The sequence below is a fragment of the Penaeus vannamei genome, chromosome 14 (genome assembly GCF_042767895.1).
Source record: "Penaeus vannamei isolate JL-2024 chromosome 14, ASM4276789v1, whole genome shotgun sequence".
NCBI classification, from domain to species: domain Eukaryota; kingdom Metazoa; phylum Arthropoda; class Malacostraca; order Decapoda; family Penaeidae; genus Penaeus; species Penaeus vannamei.
This window is the reverse complement of record NC_091562.1, coordinates 31,830,035-31,854,107: the sequence shown is the minus strand read 5'-3', so window position 1 is coordinate 31,854,107 and position 24,073 is coordinate 31,830,035. Positions and strand designations below refer to the sequence as shown.

Here is a 24,073-nt window from a genome sequence, read left to right as displayed (position 1 = left end):
TTCTTTTCGCATAAGGCTTTTGGGCACAGTAGTCATAAAAGTGTTGTTAGGATGCTTTCAGCAAGCATGATTTTCATTGTGATTTTCATTATTTTCTTCTTGTTTTTGGCTTTGAGACATATGCATACAGCTGTATTTTTGGATAGCTTGCAAAAATGTTACTAATGATAAAAGTAATGATAATGATAATGATAACAAAAGTTTTAAATAGTTGACTGTGTATTTCAAATTTCAGTGTATTGATGTGAAACAAAAAATTCATTTGGTATTTACAGTATTATAATGAAAGTTTTGCTTGCTTTTCTGCAGGTAGTTATAATTTTTGCTTATTATTTTTTTACATCATGTCAGTCTGTATTGAGCAGGAAGACTGAATGACGTGTAAGCTTGTATTTTCACATGTCAGGTAGTAAGTAAATCATTCTGCTTGTTTTTGAACAAAGTTTTGCTTGCATATTTTAATCATTATCAATGATATTTTGTAGCTTTCTCTGTTTTGGAAGAAGGGATCATATATAAAAGCTTTGTCTATTAATCTCGCAGTTTATCTTACCATAGATTATGTGCACAGATGGATGTAAAAAACTTCATATCGTTTTGTCATACAGACAGTGACTATTCTCTACCTGTATATTTTGATTAGTCCTTTTGTCTTCCTAATTTCTTTATTACTATTTGATTTGGCCATTATTGAAGACAACCTCATAATCTCAAGTTGAAAACTACATGTGTTTGTTATAACTGTGTTATTTATTTGCAGCATGTAAGGGGCATAGAACTATTTTTTGATTATTTAATAGTTTAAAATTGGATATTAGGCTGTTTTCTTATATGTACCTGTCTGTTCTTTATTGACTCTTCCTATAAGGGTGATTGTTGAAAACAAACCTATCTTACAGGACTCAAATCTGTTGGTCTAAGCTTATTATAAATATATTATGATTATGCTTGCTAAATAAGTTGGAGTGGTTGTGAATATTTATTCCATTTTAAATAGTTGTGATGTTTTATTAGTTCAGTAAATGGTAAACATATTTATTTTGATGTTAGAGTAATGTAGTTGTTAAATGATATTAGGCAACATATATATATCTTTATTGTTAAAATATTTTTATAGTATTCAAATTTATTACATATTCTTTCCTTACTATGTACCTGTTACTATATATTTTCCTTTTGCATAATTTAACAATAACATTCACAAATAAACACCATCTCTGAATTACACGAAAAATTACATTCACTTTGGTCTTATCTTTGTTTTATTTATTTATTTATTTATTTATTTATTTTTTTATTTATTTTTTTTTATTTTTTTTTTTTTTTAGATGCAAGATCAAAAAACACCACTACTTCTCTCCTTCCTGTTACAATCCAAAAATGTGAGCATTCAAGGGTGTTATACCCTGTGGTGCTTTTGTGTATACGTTATGAGGATTATTGTGACTGAGTATATTATTCATAAAGTGTTTATTTGATTTGATTGATGCTGTGTATATAATGTACTTGATATTCAAGGTACTTAAGATTATATTTGCTTTCAGTGGATCAATGATATATAATATTTTGTCAGAAGTATGTTGTGTTTTTCTCACCTTTGTATTTTTTTTCTTCTTTTTACGAATACTTTTTACTTTTAAAATTTACCTACGGCCATATTGATATGGATGTGTTTACCAGTCTTATAAATATATTCATAGCAAAAAGTAAACAGGAACATCAACAGTAATGATTATAATAGTGCTAATGCAAGTTATAGTGCTAAGTAAAATGGTAATAGTAATCAAAGCGACAATTGTAAAATTAAATTGACAGAGTTGTTATAATGGTATAGTTGTGGAGGGACAAAAGAGAAACTCTTGATTTAAAAGTGATGCCAATCTCACGAATCTGATACAGGTTAAAAGTTGTTCCCTTCTACAAATGTCGATTGTGTGTCCCATAATAATAAGCACATGTTACAAAAGAAGGAAAACAGACATAATCACTGTATATCTATTAGAGAAGGAATATCCTTAAAATATGATTGTGAACTTCAGTCATTCTATACTTTTACTGGATTTCTTTAAGGATTTTTTTTTTTTCAGTTTCTTAGGCTTTTGTATCTATTGTTCTTAATAATAATGACAGTTATAATTGCAATATCAATGAGGAGGATTAGAGCATTGGCAACAATAGTAATTATAAATAATGATAGTAAAACTAACTTATGATAGCAATATGATTTTACAATAGCACTGATGGCTTCAGTAGATATAAAAAAAAGAGTATCATTTTGATAGCTCCTGCACAATAATTTTGATGATGAAAAGGGGGGGGGGGGGGGGGGGGGGGGGGGGGGGGGGGGGGGGGGGTGGGGGGGGGGGGGGGGGGGGGGGGGGGGGGAAAAAAAAAAAAAAAAAAAAAAAAAAAAAAAAAAAAAAAAAAAAAAAAAAAAAAAAAAACAAAAATAAAAAGAAAAAATAAAAATAAATAAAAAAAAAAAAATAAAATCACTGAAAAAAATAATAAAAACAAAAATAAGAAAAAAAATAAAAATAAAAAAAAAAGAAAGAAAAAAAAAAAAAAAAAAAAAAAAAAAAAAAAAAAAAAAAAATTTTTTAAAATTTTAAAATACATATTTATAAAATTTAAAAAAAAAACTAAAATTCCCAAAAATTTTTTTTTTTTTTTTTTTTTTTTTTTTTTTTTTTTATTTAAATAATAATTAAATTAAGTTAAAATTTTTTTTTTTTCTTTTCTTTTTTTTTTTTTTTTTTTTTGGGGTTTTTTATTTCGCCTTTTTTTTTTTTTTTTATTTTTTTTTTTTTTTTTTTTTTTTTTTTCTTTTTTGGGGGTTTTAAAAAAAAAAAAAAAAATTTTTTTTTTTTTTTTTTTTTAAATTTAAATTTTTTTAATATTTTTAAAATTTTTCCCAAAAAAATTTAAATTAAATTTTAAAATTTTTTTTTAAAAATTTTTTTTTAAAAAATATATATATATATATATATATATATATATATATATATATATATATATATATATATATATATATATATATATATGATATATATATATATATAATCATATGTATATATATATATATATATATATATATATATAATCATATATATATACATTTATATATATGATTATATAATTATATAATTATATAATATATATATATATATATATATATATATATATATATATATATATATATATATATATATATATATATTTTTTTTTTTTTTTTTTTTTTTTTTTTTATCCCTTTGCACTCTACATACAATTTTGCTAAAATAAGCTGTAGCAGTATTATCACTAAGATCACAGTCCTATTTATTTATTAAATGCAATGAAAAGTGATTATCAAACCCAATAACATCAAGAACTTTTAAAAGGTTATCCCAAATCCACTAACATCTGGGTGTAGAAGGAAGAAAAACATTGCATCAATGCTTGGACATTTATGATTTTTGTGATACACAAAATCTACAATAGTCATGTAATTGCCCAAACTTTATATCTTGCCACAAATCAGTAAATTATAAATAACAAAAAACAAATGCTAGCATATGAATCAAGCACAAGCAAGTAGCATCGGAAAAGATCACACATGCTTTTACATAAATATAACAATTACAGTCTCGTTCACAACCTCTTCAAAGATTCAAACAACCGTACTTTCAGTTGTAGTTCTGCTTCTTGTACCTGAGACGTGATGGCATTTTGCTAGTCCGCAAAACCCTCACACATTACATGGAATTAAAACGATGAAATGACATACAACCACAACAAGAAAAGAAACTTAGTGTATTTTGTGCGTGTCTTTTCTTCCAGTTGAAGTTTTCAGATAACCTGTATCACCCGAGGGCATAGGCAACCAAACTACACACAAATGAAAGCTTACATTGCAAAGCTATTAGTACTGTTGCTTGGGCTAAACTACAGATGAAAAGCCCTAACGTTTTCCGGAAGTTAGTTTCGTAAATGTTTCATTACTTTTTTCCAGTTTGCTCTTTACCATAAGAAGGTTGTAACTTTACTTGACTGTAGAGAATACTTAACATTACCAGTGCTCAAAAAATAAATAAATAAATAGATAAATAGATAAAAATAGCATTGCAAGCTAAATCCTATTTTATAGCTGGATTAGTATTCATTCATATGTTCATATAACAATTTAAAAAATTATACAATAGTATAATTGTATCAACTGCTGATATTAAAGAACATATGATGCAGATAATAAAGAACATAGAGAAATTAATAATCATAATGATGATGATAATAATAAAATTAATAATAATAATAATAATAATAATAATAATAATAATAATAGCAATATTGATAACAATAATGATAATAATATAATGATAGTTACAAGGATAATAATACTAGAAATGATGATAATAACAATGATAATAATAATGTCAATAATAGTAATAAAAAACTGTAATAATGATAATGACGATGACAAAAATAATAACAGTAATAATGATAACAATTAAATCAGTTTTGCTTTCCTTTTGGTATAATTAGCTCCATACTAAATACTAGCAGTAACATAATTATAACACTAACCATAAGCACGATAAGAAAGCAAAGAAACACTTCCATTCGACATAATAATGAAGAAATTCCATGCAAATTAGTTTTAAGAAGGGATGATGACGATAATGATCATAGTAATAACTGCAGCAATAATAACAATAATAATGATAATAAGGTCATGAATAATAACGATGATAATGATAATAACAATGGTAAAATTGATAATAATAATGAGAAAACGAATAATAATAAAAATAATGATGATAATAATAATGATCATAATAATAACAATAACAATAATCATGATAATAATAATAATAATAATAATAATCATGATAATAATAATAATAATAATAATAATAATAATAATAATCCAATAATAATAATATTAATGATAATAATAATAATAATAATAATAATAATAATAATAATAATAATAATAATAATAATAATAACAATAATAATTAACAACAACAACAATAATAATAATAATAATAATAATAATAATAATAATAATAATAACAATAATGACGATAATAATAGTAATAATAATAATAATAATAATAATAATAATAATAATAATAATAATAATAATAATAATAGCAGCAACAATAACAACAATAAAACAACATAACAATCATCATTATTATTACAAATCCAATAATATTTATGGTAACAATGCTATCAGTAAAGTATTTTACCAGTGATGATGATGATAATAATAATAGTAATAATAATAACAGTAAGATGATAATGAGATGATTATACTAAACTAAAGATATTGCAAAAACTACATTTTTTTCCTTTTACTATTATCATATACTTTAAATCTTCACCAGAAGATATAATGGATAATGATAATAGTGGTTACGTCATCAAAAACAAGCAAGCTGTCTACATTACCTACTTGAGCAAACGTCTTAGCTTATTTTTTTCTGTATTTTTTCATTAATATGTAGCCTATTCTGGTAGATCACTCCTTACGACCAACGCAAAAGGGATACAAACGTATAATCATTTGAACAATAGTTTACACTTTGTAATGAACATATGACGAGTCTTCCGTAAAATCAGGTATGGAGAATATTCGAAAAGACAAAGAAAAGGAAACATTTCTGTGTTGTTTCCTATCGAAATTCCACAAGAAGGATGCAGTCTTGTTATGTGCAGTCGTTTCTGTTTGCAATAGTGGGCCAGTTGCAAATCTGCATCTGTTGGTCCCATACAGTGCCTTCCTTGCAAGAGAACTCTACAGGCTCTCCGTGGACACACCAGTAGTACTGTGGATAAAGGTATTTTGAATTAGGGGTAATTCGGGAACGCATTGTATGCCAACATTCTTGAATAAAGTATCAAGTATCGCAGAAGAATTCACCGTTGGTGGAACTTATTTAACCATCTATTAATCTCTCAGTTCACCAATTCATCCGTCTATTTATGTATTTGTTCATAATAATCTTTCACCTTACCTTATTACACATGGCATGAGGGTAGTACTGCTGGACGCCGCAGTCAAACTGGCCTGGCTGCAGGGGCTCGGGCGGGGGGGCGACCGCGGCCGGAGGAGGTGCAGCTTCGGCCGGAGGAGGTGCAGCTTCGGCCGCAGGAGCAGCCTCTTCCGCTGGTTTCTTGCTGGTCTCCCTCATGGGCGTGGGCGTGGTGGACGAGGGCTGCCACTGCGACCACCAGGTGACCTTTGGCGTGGTGGTCGTCGGTGGGGGCTTGGGAACGACGTAGTCCTTCATGTAGTCGTGGAGGACGGTGATCAGAGGGTTGACGGAGCCGCAGGTGCCATGGAAGTCGTCCATGTCGATAGCCCAGGTCATGGCGCCGCCGTAGCCGTTGCCGATGATGAAGTCCATCTTGATCTTGAGGCTCTCCACGTCCTCGTAGCCGACCCATTGATCGCCTGAGGTGGGCAGCGGAGGAGGTCAGGCATTGTTATAAATCGCATACCAAGAAGCATTTGGCCAAAGAAAATAATTGATGCAGTAACAGTTAACGAGAAAACTTCCTATGTCTAAAACGAATATCTTATTTTGAAAACAGTATTTATATATCGCTGGGAGATAACGAAATAACGAAGAATCAGAGAACCGACTCACCGTTGTGGGTGTAAGGGCACTTTCCGATGTCGTCGAACTTCCTCGGCCAGCCGGACTGCGGGTCTCCAACGAGAGGGCAGATCTGGCGAAGGATAAAAAGGTTGATATCTCACGTTTTACACTTTATGGAAAGGAAATGAGAGAGCTCTGTACTGAACGCGGTTAAAGTCTATAGTGTGATGATCATTGATATTTGTTTTCTCTCTCTCTCTCTCTCTCTCTCTCTCTCTCTCTCTCTCTCTCTCTCTCTCTCTTTCTCTCTCTCTCTCTCTCTCTCTCTCTCTCTCTCTCTCTCTCTCTCTTACATACGCACACGCGCGTGCGCTTGGTCGTTCGCTCTCTCCCTCCTTTTCCATCTGCTTAACAGATGTCCCAATAATCTCGTTAACACCCAACCTCTAAAGGCCTAATACTCTTTCCTCACCTCATAGTAAGCCAGGAAGCCCTTTGCCCCGGTGTATGGGCCTTCCTTCCCTCCTCCCTCCCACTTCTTCACGGGGGCACGAAGGCCGTTGTTGTCCTTACTGCCCAGGGTGAAGGTCCTACCGTAGAAGGGCACGCCGACGATGAGTTTGTCTTTAGGGCATCCGAGGTTAACCCAGAGTTGGAGTCCGTCGTTCTGTGTGGGAATTGATATTTTTTAAAGATGACATAAAGGCAAAATCCCTGAATGCATGAAAAAAAATCAAGAATACTTTGTAGGAAAAGGTAGTTAATTTAAACCTTTATGTCTTTATTGATAAGCGAGGGTGCACCCTTGCCTTTGGAATCTTGTGTTTAAGGGAAATGACTATCAAGAAGCTTCACCATTAAGCTCCAGAAGACAAAAAGACCCAAACAGACCGATCACTTACGACATTGAGGGTCTCGTAAGCCCACTGATCGAAGGGTCTCTTATACAGAGGCGAATGGACGTCTGCGAAGCCTGCCCAGTTACCTCGAAGGTCATACGTCATCACGTGGATTGCGTCGATCAAGCTGGGTCAAAGTTCAAAGTGGTGGTTAATACTAGAAAGAAATCTGTTGCCTCGTGGGGCTTATTTAATTAAGTTTTAATGAAACTCTTGGCTTAATCTCTCAGAATGTTCTATAATTCTATATAACTTTTGTTATGTACGTCTCATAATATATAATTCCCATGAAAGTCTGTGCATAAGCATTCCGTAAGGTAATTCCAACCGCCTGTTTTTTGTTTTGTTTTTTACAAATTAAGTTGTATATCTCCAATTCAACGCAAACCACGAAAACAAAATTCAAAGCTTTGGAATTACGATTCTCCATTTTACTCACTAGCACAGCTCCTGGACATGATAGCCTTCTTGTAGACGGAACTTGGCCACAGGAACGGCCATGGAAATCTCCCACCCTTTGTTCTCTTTGTCGAAGGCAGTTCGTAACTCTCTCACGAAGTCCCTGGAAAAATGAGAGATGAATGTAAGATGATATAAAACCATATCGAAGAGTGCACGGTGTAAAAGAGAAGGGAGATACAGAGAAGCACACTGAAAAGTGGTTATATCCCCTCCTTCTCCCATTCATCCACCTCCTTCGTCTTTCTCTTTCTCTTCCTCTTCTTCCTCCAATTTTCCCCGTTTTCTCTTCCCCTCTCACCATCCCCTTCCTTCTCCACCTTTACCTTCTCCATCCCCCTCCTCCTACTCCTCCCTTTCCCCACCCCTTCCTCCTCCTCCTCCTCTTTCCCCCACCCCCCTCCCCTTCCCCTTCCTTCTTCTCTCCCCGTTTTCTCTTCCTCTTAAACAGTCCCCAATACTAACCTGAAATTATCCTTATCACTGTATGTGCCGCCTCTGTCTGCTGCACCAGGATACTCCCAGTCCAGGTCGAAGCCATCAAAGCCATATTTGTTCATGTATTCTGTACGGTAAAACGGTGGAATTTAGCTATTTCAGGATCTGTTGTAATTGTTTGGAGTTGGAAGGTTAAACAACAAAAGTAACGACGATGGATAAGATGTGTGGATACCAATAAAAAAAGACACTACACTAAAGGATTACTGGAAGGTGAGACTCAGATTTCAGTGAATATTTTGTTTCAATTTTTTTCCTGTAATTGTATGGATACGGTAGAGCACTTTATTATTCATCTGTGGATGTGTTTTTAATATAGAATGGACAGGTAGATTTTGATTATCTAAAAAAACACAATCATGTTTGTTTAATATTTGGAGCAAAATTAAATGGTAACAATGATGAAAATTGCTTCATTCCCACACATACGTCAAGTCAAATGATAACAATATTGTCCATACTAACACAACTGATAATAATTCTAATAAAAAAAACAACAACACTACCCAAGAACAACAAAGACAACATCACAACAACACCACAAGCAAACAAAACCAACCAAGACACGAAGACAAGCCGATAACAACCAAACAACTTACGTATAACACTGTTAATGAGGGAAGTCCTCCTCGCCGGAACACCCGCCATCTGCGAGTACTTCTTGCCCCCTTCGCCCCACCCGCCGATCGCCAGCATTGTCTGCAGGTGCGGCCACTTCTTCTTGAGGGCAGTGAAGTTGCCGAAGCCATTCTTCTGCACGTCGATCTGGAGGAAGGGGAGGGAAGGCTATGAGTAAAGGGGTTGTGAGTAGGTTGTGGGATTTTGAAATAGGGGATGGATTTTTGTTTTGTTTTTTTTAGTGCTGGTTTATGTTTTCGTTTATTTATCAATTTTTCGTGGTTGTTCTACCTGGATCCGTGTATGCATATACATAACTATATCATTCAAACCTTACATGCATGTATGTGTCTGTGAGTGTTTAGGTGTATGATTGCATGTATTTTGAGCGTGATTGAGTGAGTGAGTGAGTGAGTGAGTGTGTGTGTGTGTGTATGTGTGTGTGTGTGTGTGTGTGTGTGTGTGTGTGTGTGTGTGTGTGTGTGTGTGTGTGTGTGTGTGTGTGTGTGTGCGTGCGTGCGTGCGTGCGTGCGTGCGTGCGTGCGTGCGTGCGTGCGTGCGTACGTGCGTGAGTACGTGCGTGTGTGTGTGTGTGTGTGTGTCTATGTGTACGTTCATGCTTGAGTGATTCTCATTACGTGCATTCGAGTATGCACGAGCGACCTCTCCCTCACCTCCGGGTCCAGCACGAGCACCTCCCACGTGACGTTGGAGACGCCGATGAACGAGTACACGATGTGCGTGCACTTGTCGCCGGGGATGTCGTCGATCACGTAGCTGCCCAGCCCCGGCCTGTAGATGGCCCAGTTGGAGAAGTAGCACACAATGCGGGCCTTTCGGTCGGGCAGAGTCGCCATGCCCACGGCCACGACCGCCGCCGCCACAGCTAGGCCTATCCACCAGGCCCGAGTCATTCTGCGGAAGGAGAGGAGGAAGAGGGTTAAAAGATGAATTAAAATGATAAATAAGCAGTGAATATTTGATTTTTAAAAATGAGAGAATAAGGAGACATTTGTACTTTTTGATGCTAATATTTTGATAATGAGTGGGGGAGATCGATAGACAGACAAATGTAGATAGATAGATAAATAAATAGATAGATAGATAGAGAGAGAGAGAGAGAGAGAGAGAGAGAGAGAGAGAGAGAGAGAGAGAGAGAGAGAGAGAGAGAGAGATAACCCATCACTCCCATATTGCTAAAACCCCAAATAAATTCAAACGGAAACGCAAACTACCAGACGATTAATCAAAACACAGTCACAAAGCGCAAATGAATCCTAACGCCGTTTAAGATCAAGAGAACAAAGAAATCGCGGGGTTAGTAACAAAGGATTTATTATGATAGAGTACAACTCCTTTAAGAGGAATGTTAGGGATAGAGTGTACACTATACTTGCTGACGGTTTGCACATTCCATCGCTTCTTGGCGCTCTCTCTCTCTCTCTCTCTCTCTCTCTCTCTCTCTCTCTCTCTCTCTTTCTCTCTCTCTCTCTTTCTCTCTTTCTCTCACTCACTCACTCACTCACTCACTCACTCACTCACTCACTCACTCACTCACTCACTCACTCACTCACTCACTCTCACTCTCTCACTCTCTCACTCTCTCACTCTCTCCCTCTCTCTCTCTCTCTCTCTCTCTCTCTCTCTCTCTCTCTCTCTCTCTCTCTCTCTCTCTCTCTATCTATCTATCTATCTATCTATCTATCTATCTATCTATCTATCTCTCTCTCTCTCTCTCTCTCTCTCTCTCTCACTCTTTCTCTCTCTCTCTCTCTCATTCTCACTCTCCTTCTCACTCACTCTCACTCTCACTCTCTCACTCTCACTCTCTCTCTCTCTCTCTCATCCTCTCATCCACCCTCCCTCTCTCCCTCTCCCCCAAGTATACCAAACCATTACCTGCAAATGCAATAATGACAAATGAAGAAGAACGGAATGAAAGAGAAAAAAAAATACGGTTTTATAGTTACGACTGCCTATCTATTTTCCATTTTCGAAGGCAGTAACCGGCCTCTCCTAACACTGTTGCCAACGCGAAAACCAGTCAGTGTTGCCGGTGAGTGTGGATAGCGAGGTAGGGCAGCACTCACCTGTTTAAGTGTGAATGTGCGTCTCATGTTTTCCTTTTCTAACTTATTTAAACTTTTTTTCTCGTTATTTTCTTCGTTCTTCCTGACATTCGAGTTTTTAAGCTGTCTCTCTATCTATCCCTCTTTCCCTTCCTCTGTCAATCCATCTTTCTACCTATCCATCCATCTATCTACCTATCCATCCATCTATTTATCTACCTAGCCATACATCTATCTACCTATCCATCCATCTATCTACCTATCCATCCATCTACCTACCTACCTATCCATCCATCTACCTACCTACCCATCCACCCATCCATCCATCCACCCATCCATCCACCCATCTATCTATCCATCCACCCATCCATCTCTTCCTTTCTGCATCCGTCCGCGAATAGTTAACACATGTCAAGCGACCCATGTTAGGTTAAGCCACGTCAAGCGACCCAAAAACTTAAAATTGTTCCCTGTGAGTTTAAAAGCCGGAGAGCATTGAGTGACAGACAGGTATTTGCGCATGAAAGTACCGTTGCTCGTGAGTTGCAGGCATTTGCAATATTCATGAGGATAGCGGGAAAGAGAAAGAGAGAGCAGGAGAGAAGGGGGAAAGACAGAGAGAGAAAGATGGATAGATTGATATATAGATAGATGGCGTGAGATACAGAAACTAAAAGAGAGAGAGAGAGAGAGAGAGAGAGAGAGAGAGAGAGAGAGAGAGAGAGAGAGAGAGAGAGAGAGAGAGAGAGAGAGAGAGAGAGTATCTTGTTATAGAATTTATACACACAGGTAAATGGATAGATATAGATAGATAAAGATGTGTGTCTGTGTGTGAATCAATTTTTCATATTAAATTCGTCATCCTTTCATACGACAATGGTTTATGATGGTAAAATACACTACAGACTGTTCCCTCTCATCTTTCTATCCTAATTGCTCTTAACGGGATAAAAAAGAAAAAAGGAAACGAAACAAAACAAGACAAAACGACATTAAACAAAACAAACCGAAATAAACGGCATGGAACAAAACAAAATAAGACAAAAAGGATCAAAACAAAACAGCCATATAAGATTAAATAAAAGCCAAAAAAGCAAACACTGGGCTTCGCGCTTCATAGTAATAAGCTAAAAGAGAGACATGGGAAGCAAGGTAATGAGGGAAAACAAAACATATGGGGCCTAAATGCTTGGCAGAAGATGCGACAGGTTGGGGGTAAACATATGAACACGCACACACACACACACACACACACACACACACACACACACACACACACACACACACACACACACACACACACACACACACACACACACACACACACACACACACACACACACACACACACACACACACACACACACACACACACACACACACACACATATATATATATATATATATATATATATATATATATATATATATATATATATATATATATATATATATATGTAATTATATATATATATATATATATATATATATATATATATATATATATATATATATATATATTCATGTACGTATGTATATATGTATGAATGTACATTACATATGTATGTATGTATGGTTGGATGTATATGTATAAATGGATAGAAAGGTAGATAGATAGATAAATAGATAGACAGACAGGAATATATACGGATCAATTTACATGTAAGTAGACACACGCACACAGGTAGGTAGATCGAGACATGCAGTTATATACGCGAGCAACTGTATCAGGGTTTACGGGCATGAAGGTATGTGGGCAGCGGTCTGTCCACCTTCGCGCTGCCCGGGTTACTGACCTTGAACCCTGGAGGGAGCTGGGGGAGGGGAGGGGAGGGGGGGGCAGATGGGGAGTGTTATAGAACCTGCGAAGTCTGTTTGTTTGTCTAAATCTATATTTTTTTTCTATTTATCTATGTATACAAATAAACATAAAAACAAACAGATAAATAAACACATAAGCACATAAGCACACACGCACACACGCACACACGCACACACACACACACACACACACACACACACACACACACACACACACACACACACACACACACACACACACACACACACACACACACACACACACACACACACACACACACACACACACACACACACACACACACACACACACATACGCACACACACACACACACACACACACACACACACACACACACACACACACAGTATAAAGCGTGTTAGCGCAAGCAATGCATAGACATTTTGTGGTAAAAAAAAATCACACCTGAGGGTTAGCGTCACAGTGTACCTTCTTCACAAAGACAAAAGAACACAGGTTTGAAGGGATAATAAAGAAATAGTAGATGAGGTGAAGATGAAAGTGATTGTGGTAATGATGATGAGGATGAGGATAATAATGATAATGATGATGATGATGATGAAGATGAAGATGAAGATGAAGATGAAGATGAAGATGAAGATGAAGATGAAGATGAAGATGAAGATGAAGATGAAGATGAAGATGAAGATGAAGATGAAGATGAAGATGAAGATGAGGATGAGGATGAGGATGAGGATGAGGATGAGGATGATGATGATGATGATGATGATGATGATGATGATGATGATAATTATTATAATAATAGCAACAAAAACAATAATGATAATGATAATGACTATCATTATAATTGTTACCACTATTATCATTATCATTATTCTTACTATTATCATTATCATTATTCTTACTATTATCATTATTTTATGATTATTCTTTCTCTATCATTAGTGCCATCATTATCACTATTATTATTACCTTTGTTGTTGTGGCTGCTGTTGTTATTACTATTAGTAAATCATCATCATCACCATCATCATATCATTATCATCATCATTATCATCATCATTACACTACTATTACTATTATCATTATCATTATTCCTATCATAGTCATTATTTGGATAATCTTTATTGCAATAATAGAAATAATAATAATAATGATAACGATATTAATGATCGAGAGAGAGACAGAGAGAGAAAGAAAGAAAATATCGAAACGCCAAAAAAATGTTGCGAGGCCTATCAGGAAAAAAAAGATAAAATGTGAAATTATAAATAAATAAATTAACGGAAGACACAAATAAAGATAAACAAAACCATAAACAGAGGAGATAAATAAACACTAAAGTCCTCAGTAAGACGCGCCTAGAATGGCCATTGCACCGGGAAGGTCAACAACCCGGGGTTCGAGACTAACCTAACCGCTCCCGATTCGCCCACAACCCGTTCTGTACACGCCCAGGCATCATGACAGGTCTTGAATGTGACATTGAATAAAAGCTTGAGGCAAAAAAGGGGAAGAAAGAAGAAATGGTGATAAATAAAGAAAGAGAAAGAGAGCAAATGGGTGAGAGAGGGATAAGGGTACAATACTATTGATGTTGAAAGTGTAAAAAAAAACATGATAACAATACTTACTAGATATAAAAGAAAATACTTTAACAGTTACCAGGTATTGCGAAATCAAAAATTATCAACGAATACAGTCGCATTTCAGCAGAACAGAGGAAATATTTTAAGCACGAACGCAAAGATCCACCCGAAAATTAAAGGAATAAAAACTAGTCACTGAGAAGACGCCATCGCCCGAGGCAATATGTACCGGTCTGGAGATTCAACTCAGGTTAATAAATAACTTACTAAACCAGTTCTAACACAGCGGGTTAACGCGAGGGTTACTGGCTGGTCGGGTTATAACACCGGAAAAGACAAGCCGGTTATCAAAGGTTAATGAAGGAGTTAACACAATCTTAACATCTAGTTGAACACGCGGTTGTCGCCATATAAGGAACGGTGGTTTTGTAAATGCGCTGATTGGACACCCTATATTTATTATAATGCTTTTTACAGGTGTTAGCAAAGTAATGCACACGAGGAGAAATTTAATGTACAATCATAGAAGTGGTATTTTAAACCTTATTCGCTCAACCCTTCGTTATCCCAGCAGAAAACATATATGGGAGAATATGCCACGGCTTCTTGTGGAACATTTCCGCAAGTTGTTTCAAGGTCGAGGTTCCTCTGAGTGACAAAAGCAGCGAATCTTCCTGAAAGAGCTCTTGGGAAAGAATAGGAGGTTGATCATGATATACTGGTTTTATGGTAGTATGCTAATGGTTCGGATTCAGACTCTCTCTCTCTCTCTCTCTCTCTCTCTCTCTCTCTCTCTCTCTCTCTCTCTCTCTCTCTCTCTCTCTCTCTCTCTCTGACACATACCCATAACAATCCCATTTCCTTGTATACATATTTGCCATCGGTACTACCGTATGTAAATTAGGGTAGATGACACAACGAACTCTGACTTTAGACCCCAAATATTTAAAGTATCAGTTTTGACTCAAGTTTAATAAGTGTTATTAATATATTCCCATGAAAAATCACTTTAGAAGTATTGTTCTCTCATCATACTTTACAGCTAATGACTTAATAATAAACTGCGACTCACGTGTTCGCTATTCCGCGTACACTCGTCTCCAGTACGAAGCTTCGAACGAGCGAACCTTTAGCGGAAATTGCTAACAAAAGTGGGTATTTAATAACATCCCATGGGATAATTATGATATTTTTTTCAAAATATACTTATTTTTGTTTTAGTCAGACATATTTTTTTCTTGTTTTTCTTAAGGGAGTTAAATCTCGTAACAGATTCTGATTGTATTGAAACAGTGAATATTGTAATGAACCTATGAGGATTCAGATTATTTGTTATGAAACTGCTTCATAATACGTTTAACTATTAATTGATCTATTTAGCAATTTTCGTTGGTGTCGTATAACGCATAGTTTAATTTTTTTTTGTATTAGATATAGCGTATCATACTATTTTTTCCTTCCAGATTATATAGAGAAGTGTGTATACTGTTAAATTTTCCATATACACGAATAATAGTAATAATAATAATAATAATAATGATAATAATAATAATGAAAAATGTTCACGTTTCATTTGATATAAACAATTTTCGTTGTGCCTCATAAATAGTCATTTACTTGAATACCGTGACAATTGCACATCTAATTAATAATGCAACAAATTTATAGCCTCTAACTCGACCATAAGAAGCCGTACAAGCTGTCGTCTACTAGCAGCTAGAGTGACAGCTGACAAAAACTTTCCCTTTCTCTCATCGAGTCACTGAGGGAAGGGCGAGCAGTGGCGTATCACTTTAGAACATGCAATAGAAGGGAAAAAGCTGGATGTTTTTATTTCCGACAGTGTATCAAAGAGAGAGAGAGGATATAAAAAAGAGCGAAAGAAGTAAGAAGAGAGAGAGAGAGAGAGAGAGAGAGAGATGAATAGCTAAATATTGTATATATATACACGTATACTTTCGGACACACTTGCTTATGGATACATACATACATACATACATATATATATATATATATATATATATATATATATATATATATATACATATATATATATATATATATATATATATATATATATATATATATATATATATATACACATGTATATACATATGTATATACACATCTACACACATACACACCCACACACACACACACACAGACACGCACACACCCACACACACACAGACACCCACACACACACACACATACATATATATATATACATATATATATATATATATATATATATATATATATATGTATATATATAATCTATATCTATCTATCTATCTATCTATCTATCTATCTATCTATCTATCTATATATGTATATATATATATATATATATATATATATATATATATATATATATATATGTGCGTACGTATAAGTATGTATAGGTATATGTGTATATATGTGTGTGGGTATATACATATATCTATATCTATATCTATCTATATATATATACACACACACATATATATATCTCTATATATATATATATATATATATATATGTAGGCATGTATGTACGTATATATATATATATATATATATATATATATATATATATATATATATATATATATATATATATATATATATAATGTATATATATATATATATATATATATATATATATATATATATATAGAGAGAGAGAGAGAGAGAGAGAGAGAGAGAGAGAGAGAGAGAGAGAGAGAGAGAGAGAAAGACCGACAGACAGACAGACAGAGAGACAGACAAACACATCGACACACTGTTCCTTTTTACCCTTCATCATGCATCCACCTCACGGACACATGCCATCCGTGAGCAACTCCTTCCAACGCTTCACAGATTCCCACAGGCATATTTCCCTGAACATGCAAATGTGCCATAGTTTCGAACGCAGACCTAAACACGAGCTAGTTGTACACTCATAGTTCCAAAGCAAGTATATGTTCAGTGTACGATATTTATTTTGCAATTGTGTGCGATTAGATTGATTCTTTGTGTCTTTTATTTTATTATTATTATGGTCATTATCATTATTATTATTATTTTAATTAATGTGGCTTTAAACTCACTTTCACACCTTGAAAGTGTGGTGTATGATAGTATGTCATACTTACTATGAGGCTGTGTATGTGTATATTTACTTTCACATTTGAAAATTAGAAGTACGATAGCATGTTAATATATGTTGTGAAGATGCTGTTTCGGATATGGACGTATAAATCACGGTATAAATACTGAAATGTGTTTGATTATGTTTCTGGATATTTCAAGGAACATAATCTAGTGTAGTCTAAAGGTCTATTTTTGACATGATTGTAACCTGTTACACTTTCACTTAGATGATTTGGAAATATTAAAGGATATTGATTTCGTATTACACTACATGAATACCAAATTATCTGACCTGTTTCTTATGCGTGTAGTTTGTTTTCTTTTGTCATTCTATATGCTTTTCAGCTGTGTCAGTATGAGAGATTTCATATGTCAGGGGTTTAACAAGCACTCGCTTAAATCAACAGTAGAATGCCAACGAGTCTGCGGTGAATGCGTGGCCTTTGTCAGTGTGATTATAGCGTTGCAAATTTTCCTCGGACGGAATAACGATTTTTAACAAACTTACCTAAATATTAGTAACAAATGACAGAGATAAAATAACAGACACACAAAAGGGAGAAGATATAAAACAAACAATTCCATTAAAAGAGACAGGAGACAGCAAGAGAAAGTCTAAATCTCCCACAGACGAGAACCATCGTCAGGTAAGACTCACCTCAGGGCGTCACTGGACCGTCGGAAAGAAGAGAGGAAAGTCCTGCGGGAGCGAGGCGAGAGGGGCGTCCTTCTCACGCGAGGTCTGAGAGGGCAGTGAGGTTCCCGTGGTCGCGTAGGAACCGCCGTCCCCTCCTCCTCAGGTCAGGAACCTAGCACTCCCGGCCGATCCCGCCTCCTGGGGTTAAGCCGCGCTTCTCCTGTTGTTTTTTTCTTTTGTTTTGCTTATTTTCTTGTAGTTGTTTGGCCTTGTTTAATTCCGTGTTGGTTTTATATGATATTCGTACATTATCGTTATGTTTTTTTGTTTTTTTTTAGTTAATTCAGGGTAAGAAAAACGTCAAATGTCTAATGGAGTGCTTCATAAACTTTATTAAGGGAATGGTCACAGGTTAACCTTTCACAGGTATACATTCTAGAACACCTGTGAAGCGGCCGTGCTGACCATACAAAAGCGTCGTGGTAGATTCTCACAAAAAAATCACTTGTTGACGAAATACATGAAGTCACATGGTATAAATAAAGTGATTTCGAAAAATTTTGAAAATCAATTCAATTATTTTTCATGTGTGAGATCAAGTTGTTGATATGTGTATACTTATATAATACGTTATGAAGTTAGTACTGGAACTGTGACGTTTCAGGCATAATAGTAATTTTGCAGTCATGTTAGTGTTTCCTTTATGGTATCAAATGTTTCTTTAACACTGGCATGATTACTGATATTACTCTTTCTTTAAGAGCTGTATGAGATTCATATTACTTTACCATAATATATTATTAAACTTTAAATTAATTAACTGTCTCTCCTTTAAGAATAATGATATGTACGTGTAATATCATCATGAATTTATTTATTAGGCTGCGGAGTGGGAGTTATTTCTTTTGTGTCTCTATTAAAAGGTTTTCAGCAACCAAAGCTCTGTAATTCCATGTTGCTCTGATAATGATGATGACTGGAATACTGACCATGATTAAACATTAGTTCATGACTGGTAATTACAATAGCTATGATGAAAACTATGAAATTCATAATTTATAATAACAATACGATGATGATACTGACATTATTTATATAGTAGCCCTAGTAATCAGTTTTATCAACAAGGCAAATTTTATTATCATTGAAATCAGCGTTCTTATTTTTTCTAGTTTGAACCGTATTCAAGTTGACAAATGCAGAAAAGGTATGAATGAGAATGAATATCTCCACAATACAAGATACACCTCTTGCATTGTGAAGATATTCATTCTCATTCATAGCTTGTCTTTTCTAATTTGTTTCGGCGAGCCTCCCTTCGCCGCTCTTATGAAACCTCCCTTCGCTTGTTGTCTGAAACCTCAACAGCAAGCCTACAAACCCTCTCATTAACCCCCCCCTCCCCCCATATTCGTCTCTCTCCCTCTCTGCCTCGTTCTCCTTCTATCTCTCTCGTCCAGCTGCAACACCTCTCTGCTTCTCCGTGTGTCTCTTCCCTCTTCCTTTCTCTCCTTCTCTCCCTCTCTTCCTTTACCGTTCTTCTCTCTTGCTACTTCTCTGTCTCTCTTTTCCCTCCTTATCTCTCCTTCTCCACCACCCCCTCTTTTCTCTTCCACTCTGTATCCCTCCTACCCTCTGTCTCTCTTCTCCCTTTCCCTCCTTTTCTCCCCCCTCTCCCTCTCCCTCCTCTCCTGCATGCCTCTTCTCCCCCATCTCCCTCCTCTCCTGCATGCCTCTTCTCCCCCCTGTCTTCCCCCTCTCCTTCCTCTCATTCCCCCTCTCCCTCCTCTCGTTCTTCCTCTCCCTCATCTCCCTCCTCCCCCACCCCATCTCCATCTCCCTCTTCCCCTACCCCCTCTCCCTCCTTCCACACCCCTCTCACTCCTCTCTCTCCTCCCCTACCCCCTCTCTCTTCTCCCCTACCCCCTCTCCCCCTTCTCCCTCCTTCCACACCCCTCTCACTCCTCTCCCTCCTTCCACACCCCTCTCACTCCTCTCCCTCCTTCCACACCCCTCTCACTCCTCTCCCTCCTCCCCTACTCCCTCTCCCTCCTCACCTCCCCCTCTTCCTCCTCTCTATCCCCTTCTCCCTCCTCTCTATCCCCTTCTCCCTCCCCCACCCCCTCTCCGTCCCCCACCTACCCGAACCGGCTGACCAAGACATGATAATAAGTCTGAAAGCCTAACCTGCTCTAACCACCTTGTCTTTTCAAAATGACCTCGCGTGACCTTGCAGCAAAAGGTCATTCACCTCGTTTTAAGATTTAAGTTTTAAGGTGTGAGTCTTTAAATAAGTCTCCCTTGTTCTGTGTCCTTAAATATCTTTAGTTGATTCATTAGTTGTCACGGGGTATAGGCCTATAACTCCTTAATTACATGCATTTAATATATATATATATATATATATATATATATATATATATATATATATATATATATATATATATATATATATATATATTTATTTACTATTTATTTCATTTATTTATTTTTTCTTTTTTTTTTTCTTTCTTTTTACGAATAGAATTGTTACCAGAAAAGTATCTAGCATTATATCCCTTTGGGGTTTTCGTGTAAGGAATTGCACTGTTCCCAGAGAGCGTGTAAGTATTATATTCCTGTATTTTTAGAGCCGTCAAAATTGGAACACAATATTGAACAACATGGTCACTGTGCAGGTGGTCTGAACTTTATTTAAAAAATGATGATGATGGTGATGATGATGATGATAATGCTTATGATGATAATGATGATAATGATGATAATAATGATAATAATAATGATGTTGATAATGATGTTGATAATGATGTTGATAATGATGATGATCACGATTATAATAATATTGATAATATTATTGATATCAATAATATTATTATAAAAAGATGATGGCAAAAACAACAATAGAATAATAACAAATACAAAAATGAAGACAGACACGATTTCCGGTCATTCTTGGGCGAGGCTAGGAAATCGTGACATTATAAATCTCTGGCGATTTTCGAAAATTTCCTGCGGGGGGGGGGGGGATCGTTCGCAGAAACAACTGTTGATAATGTTGAGAAAGTGAATAATGATATGGTTGGACACATGAGGTTGATCATAAGATGTTTGGTTATATGCACTTATCACTTTGCGTGATTTTGTTGTTGTTGTTGTTGTTGTTGAGAATAATGTTATTGTCAATATCAGTGAAGGGAAATTAATGTGTTTAAGCAATTGCTGAAAAAATGGTATGGACGAAATGTGATAGTTATAACAATGGTTATAATGATAATAATAATGATAATAACAACCAAAATAATAATGATAATAATAATGATAATAATGATAATGATAATAATGATAACGATAATAATAATGATACTAATCATAATATTGATAATTATAATAATAATTTTTATAATAAATAATAATGATAATAATGATGATAACAAGAAAATAATAATAGTTATTATTTCTATCAATATCATTATCATTACTGTATTGATAATGCTAATAATAATAGTGATAATGATAATGAGGATGATGATGGTAATAATGATAATGTTGACAGTATTATCATCATTATCATCATTAGTAGCGGTAGTTGCAGTATCGTAGTTACTACTATGTTAATATTACTATATTTTATTCTTGTTGTTGTTGTAATTATTATTATTATTATCATTATTATTATCATTATCATTATTATTGTTACTACTACTACTACTATTACTATGATTATTATCATTGATATCATCATTATTATTGTTGTTGCTATTATTATCATTATCATCCATCATTGTCATCATCATGATTATCATCATTATTATTATTATTATTATCATCATCAGTAGTATTATCATTATCAATATTATTATCATTATCATTATCGTTGTTGTTATTTGTTATCATTATCACCGTTACCATCATTATTGTTTTCATGATTATCATAATCTTGGCTATCGTTGTCATTATCATCAATTCTATCATAGTAATTTTCAGTTATTACTTTTTCTTCATATCAAGTGATGGTCGCCACACATCATCACTGATTCACCTGTGTTATACCGTCGTTTTCTAATCAAATTATAGTTTTCAGCTTTCAATAATTAAGGTATTCCATAGGAGCATAAACATCACATTAAATTGTAGTTAATTTTACGCTTGAACATTTTACCGTTTCTCCTACAGTTATGCAACAGGTTTGGCAAGAAGTTGAAGAAAATGCGAGACGCTGCATTTAACCTGTAAAACCACCGATTTCTAGATATATTTGTCTGTGATTCCTTTGGATTTCAGTACCAATTAAATTTTAACTTTGACGAAAGTGATGTCGAATCCACAACGACGAAAATGTGGTGAAAATAACGACCCAGGAAGTATTGGGTTGTCTTCACCGTGTGGGTAACGGTCAGCGCTTACCTTGGCCTACAAGAGATGGCTCTGATAAATGCTTGGGGTATAGGCCTATGTGCTTTTAGCCTGGAGACTAGAGGGACGTCGAAATGTAGGTTAGATCTTGTTTATGCATGTGTGTAGGTTTGTTTGCGCTTATGGGGTTGTTTGTGGGCATGTGTGTAGTAAGTTTGCATTTTAGAGATTGATTTTGGGATTGTGTAAATGTGTGTGTGTGTGTATGTATGTGTGTTTAGTGCATTTAGCATGAGCCTACAGGTATACAAAGCAATTACAGAAGGATAGAAATACGTGTTTACACTGCTTGCAATACCTAGAAAATTAGCCTCTAAAATGACGTCAAACGTACCCAACCCTTCCTTTCCCCATCCAGCACAAATGTGTGATTTCCGCAGACTTTGGGAGAGGCTGAAGGTTAGGGAAGAGAGGAAATACAAAAGAGAGACAGTGAGAACATGAAAAAAATGAAACAGGTGAATGAAGGGAGAGAGGGAGAGAGAGAGAGAGAGAGAGAGAGAGAGAGAGAGAGAGAGAGAGAGAGAGAGAGAGAGAGAGAGAGAGAGAGAGAGAGAGAGAGAGAGAGAGAGAGAGAGGGAATGATTAATTTATAGCATAACGCTAATTGCATTTCTCAATACACAGGTTCCTTTACCATTTGCAAACTGCTGTCCCTATTTATTTGCGTACACCCCCCTTTGTTTATCTTTCATTTATATTTATTTACGTTTTTTCAAGAAACAAAGACAACAGAAATCTCTCATTACTACTTTCTTATTGAAACTCCGGTTCTAAACGTACGTGGTTCCAGAATCAGGGTCATTTTTGCTATCGGCAAGTAAAATTTCACAATCAAAAGCTATGGCATATGCAAAGACGGAGAAGGAAGCACACACACACACATACATACACACACACACACACACACACACACACACACACACACACACACACACACACACACACACACACACACACACATATATATATATATATATATATATATATATATATATATATATATATATATATATATATATATATATATATATATATGTAAAGAGAGAGAGAGAGAGAGAGAGAGAGAGAGAGAGAGAGAGAGAGAGAGAGAGAGAGAGAGAGAGAGAGAGAGAGAGAGAGAGAGAGAGAGAGACATTGGGCAGGGATGTGTGTGTGTTTTTGTACCCATATGTATGTGCATCTGACCTTCAGAAGCATGAGACCACAAAGCTTAAAAACGGAGGAATCAGCCACGCTCGATGCCATCCTCGCTCCACCAAACAGCTTCCTCTTCCTTGGAAATGAACCGACTGCAGAAATTAACGGTGGAGCTTGCCTTTCTGAATCAGTATGCATAGCAGTAATGATGATGGTGGTGAAATGTTTTTTCTCTTGT

At 35.3% G+C, this 24,073-nt stretch overlaps 2 protein-coding genes across 2 annotated transcripts in view; one reads left to right on the top strand and one right to left on the bottom strand.

Annotated features, from left to right (window-relative positions):
• LOC113808319 (endoplasmic reticulum aminopeptidase 1) overlaps positions 1 to 1,578 on the top strand; it is a gene marked incomplete in the record, with an annotated part of 119,389 nt that extends 117,811 nt beyond the window's left edge. Inside the window, 1 exon segment of the mRNA XM_070129859.1 lies at positions 1,329 to 1,578.
• A 1,856-nt stretch (positions 1,579 to 3,434) lies between these two features.
• Positions 3,435 to 18,438, bottom strand: LOC113808324 (endochitinase-like). Its single transcript, XM_070129858.1, has 10 exons — positions 18,304 to 18,438; positions 9,742 to 9,982; positions 9,049 to 9,214; positions 8,417 to 8,516; positions 7,932 to 8,054; positions 7,496 to 7,619; positions 7,066 to 7,260; positions 6,642 to 6,723; positions 6,006 to 6,445; positions 3,435 to 5,816 (listed from the first exon to the last, which is right to left on the bottom strand). The coding sequence occupies exons 2-10, from the start codon at positions 9,979 to 9,981 to the stop codon at positions 5,697 to 5,699; spliced, it is 1,590 nt and encodes a 529-aa protein (XP_069985959.1). The 5' UTR covers position 9,982; positions 18,304 to 18,438; the 3' UTR covers positions 3,435 to 5,696.
• Between the last annotated feature and the right edge of the window lie 5,635 nt (positions 18,439 to 24,073).